Raw genomic sequence first — 6,000 nt, forward strand, 5'->3', positions numbered from 1 at the left:
AAACTCGGGGGCTAGCAAGCCGAACCCGCCGGCTAGCAAGCCGAACCCGGCGACCATGCAGTCGAATCCGGAAGCTCCCACGCAGGAGGCCCTGTTGGTCAGCGTATTCGAGATAAGATGCGTACCTTCATGGGCACAAGAATTCCTCTCCTACCTCACCGACGGTGTGCTGCCTGATGATAGAATCCAGGCCAGGCAGATTGAGAGAAGGGCCAAGGCCTATACCATCATCAACCACCAGCTGTACAAACGCAGCGTAAGTGGGGTGTTCCAGCGGTGCGTCGAGCCGGCTGAAGGGATTGAACTCCTACGGGAAATCCATCAAGGAGAGTGCGGACATCACGCCTCATCCAGAGCCATAGTGGCCAAAGCCTTCCGGCACGGTTTTTACTGGCCGACTGCGCTCAGAGACGCAGAAGATTTGGTGAAGAAGTGCAACGGCTGTCAGCGCTTCGCAAAGCAAAGACACCAGCCGGCTTCCGCCTTGAAAACCATCCCCATCACATGGCCGTTTGCCGTATGGGGCTTGGATATGGTAGGCCCATTCAGAACAGCGAGGCGGCATGACACACCTCTTGGTGATGATTGACAAATTCACCAAGTGGATCGAAGCCAAGCCAATCAAGAAACTGGACGGGTCCACAGCCGTCACATTCCTCAAGGAAATCATTGTGAGATTCGGCTACCCCCACACCATCATCACCGACAACGGCACCAACTTCTCCCAAGGCATCTTCTCTCGCTATTGCGGGGAAATGGGGATCCGGATGGCCCTATCTTCTGTGGCACACCCAGAGTCCAACGGACAAGTGGAAAAGGCTAACGGCTTAGTCCTAGCCGGCATCCGGCCCCGGCTGGTGGAGCCGCTCGAGCGAGCAGCCGGCTGCTGGATTGAAGAACTGCCCAATGTGCTGTGGAGCCTGCGCACAACGACAAACCGCTCAGTCGGCTTCACACCATTTTTCCTCGTATACGGGGCCGAAGCCGTCTTGCCGACTGATATCGAGCATGACGCGCCAAGGATCAAGCTCTACACAGAAGCCGAAGCCAAAGAAGCTCGCGAAGATGGAGTTGACCTGGTCGAAGAGGCCCGGCTGCTGGCTGAGTCTAGATCTACTATCTACCAGCAAAGCCTCCGACGCTATCACAGCCGGAGGGTCCAGCCCTTAGCATTCCGAGAGGGAGACCTAGTGCTCCGGCTGATCCAGAGGACGGCCGGACAGCATAAACTATCATCCCCATGGGAGGGTCCCTTCATCGTGAGCAAGGCAGTAGGCAATGATTCCTACTATCTCATAGATGCCCAAGAGGCTAAGAAAAACAAGCCGGACAAGGCTGACGAGGAGACTAAACGTCCCTGGAATGTCAGGTTACTCCGCCCATTTTACACATGAGAGCAGGAATGTATGTATCCCTTGTATCCCTTTTGTGAGTTATGAAAAAGCTTGCGCCAAGAGCGCTGTTTCCGACAAGTTTTTCGCGTACTTTACCTTGTTTCGCCAATTGGCTTGAACCCTCTCACACGGTCGGCTCAGTAACGTGATCCGGTTTCCGACAGCCGGCTTCCGATCCAGCTACAGACCGCAACCCGGCTGTCCGGCTGGCGGGAGTAAGGCCTAGGGAGCCGGCACGCGAAAAACGACTAAGGGAAAGAGTAAAAGCGAGTTGACTTGCAACTTTTCATAAAAGTGCCGGATTGCCGAATTCAGCTCGTTCGACTGAAATACTGTCGGCCTCACCCAGCGGCCCGCTCTTGATCCGGCGACGGATCGCAAGTCGGACGTACGACCGGCAAGGGCACAGCCAAAGAGTGGGGCGGATGGGAAAAAGCGAACGAGTCGAAAGAAAGCAACTCGGCACACAGATGATTAACAAACACATTAAAGCGTGCCTTAATAAAAGGATAATAACATTGTCTTACATATGCACCCGGCATCCCGGGGATTTAACGAATTGTCTTGGCAAAAGCATAAGGAAACAGGTAAAAGCTAAGCGCCGGCCGCCGGGTCATCCTCGGGCACATCGTCCGCCTCCTCGTCCTCAGCCGCCTCCTCCTCGTCGTCAGACGGCGGATTCGGGTCCGCGATGAAGATGGACTTGTCGACGAAGTCGGCAATGGCGCAGGCGCGGGCAAGCCGAGCAGTCTTGTTCTCCGCCGGGAGCTTGTCCTCCACGCCGGCGCGCCGGAATTCCAACTGGTCGAGGCTAACCTCGTTATACCAGGAGAGCACAAAAGATAGCGCCATATCGGCTCCGGCGCGCGTGGCCGACTCCTTCCAGTCCAAGAAGCGGTCGGGAGCCCTGTCCAGCCAAGCGATGAGCTTGGAGAGATCTTCTGGCAGCGTCTCCGTCGGCCACAGCAGTCGGATCAGCTCCTCCGCCGCCTTCCGCAGCTCCCAGCCAAGCTTGGTGACCGGCTCCACGCGGGCGGCGATGGACGCCAGATAGTCGTCCATGGTGAAGCAGTCGGAGCTCTGCTCCCCAGTGGCCTGCCGGCGATCCTCCCGCGCCCTGCCAACAGCCGCTAACGCCTCCTCCTGCGCCTCAGGGAAGGCCGCTGCAAAGAAGAAAAGCATGTCAGAAGCCATCAAAGCCGAAATAAGCTGAAAAATGCAAATTTTTGAAGTCCTAAAGTAAGCCTGGCGGCAGCCGGAAAGATCCGACTGCCCCCAGCCTGAAGATGGAGATTCCGAAGTCCTAAAGAAAGCCTGGTGACAGCCGGCAAGAACCGACTGCCCCCAGCCCGAAGATGGAGATATCGAAAAATCAAGTTTCTGCCGCCGGCTGCCAACCTAAGCCGGCAGCCGACGGCCGAAAGCCGGCAAAGGGGAAGGCATAAGACAAAAGGCTCACCCGCCAAGCCGCGGTCGAGCGCGCTAAGTTCCTCCAACCACCGCTTGGTGGTGGCCGACAGCTCGTTGGACTTGGTGGTCACCTCTTGCTGGAGCGAAAGCCGTTGCCGTTCCACCTCCTCCAACCGCTTGCTCAGACCCTCCAGCTTTTCCTCTTGTTCCTTCTTGAGGGCGGCAAGTTCCTTGAGATGGTTAGCCTCAAGAAGGCGCAGCCGTTTCAGCTCCCCGTCAGCCACCTTCAGCTTGGCGGCAGCAGCCCGGTTCGCCTCCTCACTTGTGGCGCATTGAGCGCGGGCAACTCGGAGGTCCGACTCAAGCTGTGGGACCCGGGCGGCCTCAGCTGCAAGCCGGCAAAAACAAGCCGTCAGTAAAACAGAAGCGTAAAAAAGAGTAAAGGCAAAGAGAGAAGGCCTCACCCTTGACAGCCTCCAGCTCGCGAGCCAAGCCGGCTCGCTCGATCTTGGCCTTGTGGTAGCTAGTCACCACCTTGTTGTACAAGACGGTGCGTCGCTCCGTAACCGCCTGAAAGAAACAATCAGATATCCAGACGAAACCCGGACCGGCTCCAAGCAGCCGGACCATGCCTCGGAGGGCTACCAGGATAATAACAAAATTGCAAAAGAAAACACACCTTCTCGGCATCCTCCAGCGTCGCCAGCTGGGCAAGGGCCTCGGCGGCCTTGTTCTTAAGGCCGGCCCGGTAGCCGAAGAAGACCATCTTCATGGGCGCTGTACCAGGCTGCCCCTCCCGGTTGAACACCTCGCAAGAATCCGCCGTATGCCACGCAGCCTCCATGGTGCCAGCCGAGCCAAGGCTGGAGTCAGAGGCAGACGGCACATGCAGCAGCCGGGCCCCCTTGGCCACGTGAAGGCCCTCAGTTGGGCCCGGTGGGCCCCTCGTCCTCACCAGAGCCCGGGAGTCGGCGTCCTTTGAGCGCGCTGGCTCCCCCCTCGCCGGCTCCTTCCCGGTCGGCTCCCTCCTCGTCGGCCCCGAAGCTGGAGGCGGCGCGGTCGAAGCAGTCGGCCCGGTGGGAGCCGTCGCATCCGGCGCTTGAGGCGCTCCTTTCGGAGAACTCTCCAGCACCACGACGTTGGGCGCGGGCCCGCCGACTCCGGTCGAAGGCGGCGCAGCCCCACCAGCTCCAGCTCCTGCCGCAGATGGCATGCCCCTGCCAGCTCCGGCTGCCCGCTCCACAAACGGGGCGCGGCGCGGGAACATGTCGTCTAAGGTCGGCCGGCGCGCCGACTGACCCTGGTCTCTGCCGCCAGGCGCCGCAGAAGGCGCGGCAGAAGAGGACGCCCCCGCAGAAGGTGGCGTGGCCGCAGGCGGCACGTTAGCAGCCGGCGGCGTGCGCGCGCGTGCTGAAGGTTGCGGGGTTGGCTCCCTCCTTTGCCGCTGAAGCGGCGACATGACGGGAGGAGCCTGCCGAGAGCCGCCTCCCTGGGTAAACTTAATCGCGGCCCTAGTCGAACAAGCAAGAAAAGATAAGTACAGAGGAAGGAAAGAAAAGGAATCAAACAACAGAGGAAAAAGAACTCACCCGGCTTTCTCCGGGACCTTCTTGGGCGCCAGCCGGCGCTGTTTCTTGGCCCTCGCCTCCGAAGCGGCCGTGGACCCGACGCCGGCCCGCTTCCTCCCCTTCGGCGCAGAAGTCGCCGTGCTCATAGGCGGCGCCGCGCGCAGAGGCACCGCCGGGATGGGCCCCGTGCCGGATTGGGTCGGCTCCGCCTGCAGCTGCTCCTGCTCCTGCTCCTGCCCATGCTCAGGCGAAGGCGGCGGGTTATGCTCCCCCTGGCCGCCCTGATCCTGCGCCACCGGCAGATCGTCGTCGCCAGCTTGGTCGCCGGCTAAGTCAGCCGGGTCAACGAGATCCGGCGTCCAGACCTTCGTCGCTAAGTCGCCATCCTCGATGCCTTGGCGGGTGAAAAGCTGAAAACAAGACAAAGATAAATATCGAGTCGGCCATGCTGCCGCAAGTCGGAAGACGGAAAAACATCAAACTTACCAGTTCAGGCGGCTGCTCCCGATCGTTAGGCGCCAGCCCCCAGTCCCAGTTGTCCGGCATGTTGGCCTTGGTGATGTTGTTCACCCGGTGAGCCACCTGGGACTTGGAGAGCTCCAACTTCGACGTCCGTGTCGGGTCGAGCCGGCCGGACATGTGGCCGATCTTGTGGACGCGCCACTGGAGCGGTATGACCCGGCGCGAGATGTAGGTGCAGAGGAGGTCCTCGGCACTCAGCCGGCCCCCCGTGACGCACGCGCCCAGGAAGTCCCACAGGAGGTTCACCTCCGCGTCCGGGTCCGAGGACTTGGGGTTGTAGCCCCAGTTGATCCGGCCGACTGGCGGAGCCGGGTTGTATTCCGGCAGGTTGAGCCGGTCGAAGGCCGGGCTCTCGTTCCGCACATAAAAGAAAGACATCTGCCAATTCTTTACAGAATCGACAGTCGGAATCCGCGGGAAGGACGTACCCGTACGGGGATAGATGGAGGCGGCGCCGCAGGTCCTCAGGCGGCCTTCGGTCGTCTGCGCCTTGATGTAGAAGAGCCGGCTCCAAAACTCCACGTCCGGCCACAAGCCGGCGTAGCCTTCCATAAAGGCCACGTAGCAGCTGAGGAGGATCATGGCGTTGGCCGGCAGGTGGTGCGGCTGCAGGCCGAAGTGATCGAGGAACCGGCGGAAGAAGTTGGAAGCCGGCAGACCCAATCCGCGGTCGAGATGCGCGCCGAAGACCACGCGTTCGCCGGGCTCCGGCCGAGGCTCCTCCTCCGCGCCCGGCGCCCTGGTAATCACCCCCGCCGGGATGCGGCGGAGGCGCACGAGCCGGGCAATGTCATCGTCCTGCATATAGGAACCCTTCCAGGAGCCGCTCGGCTGAGCCATCGAGGATGAAGAAGAAGAGGTCCAAGAGAGGCGGAAGGGCGAAGAAGAGCCGCTCCTCGCCGGAGGAGATCGCGGTGGAGAAGTGCGCGCCGTCGATGCGCGTGGCCCCGTGGCGCCGGATTGGCGGGTTTGCGGCGGTAGCTCGGCGGAGGATCGTCGGGGCGACCGCTCGCTGAGGTTCGCCAGAAGAACGGAAGAGGAATGACGTCGGAGCAGCGAAGAACTCGAGTGAAGAGAAGGAGCGAGGCAGGAGCGCGAGGAGGAAG

The 6,000-nt window shown here is 60.9% G+C and overlaps 1 protein-coding gene across 1 annotated transcript in view; it reads right to left on the reverse strand.

The window, feature by feature from the left end:
• The window catches only part of LOC139838113 (uncharacterized), a 28,603-nt gene extending 25,027 nt beyond the window's left edge, over positions 1-3,576 (reverse strand). Inside the window, exons 1-3 of the mRNA XM_071827465.1 lie at positions 3,546-3,576; positions 2,854-3,192; positions 2,211-2,557 (exon numbers count right to left, since the gene is read on the reverse strand). Coding sequence (XP_071683566.1) covers positions 2,211-2,557; positions 2,854-3,192; positions 3,546-3,576 — 717 coding nt within the window. The remainder of the gene's footprint in view (positions 1-2,210; positions 2,558-2,853; positions 3,193-3,545) is intronic.
• Between the last annotated feature and the right edge of the window lie 2,424 nt (positions 3,577-6,000).

The sequence above is a fragment of the Lolium perenne genome, chromosome 3, assembly GCF_019359855.2.
Source record: "Lolium perenne isolate Kyuss_39 chromosome 3, Kyuss_2.0, whole genome shotgun sequence".
NCBI classification, from domain to species: domain Eukaryota; kingdom Viridiplantae; phylum Streptophyta; class Magnoliopsida; order Poales; family Poaceae; genus Lolium; species Lolium perenne.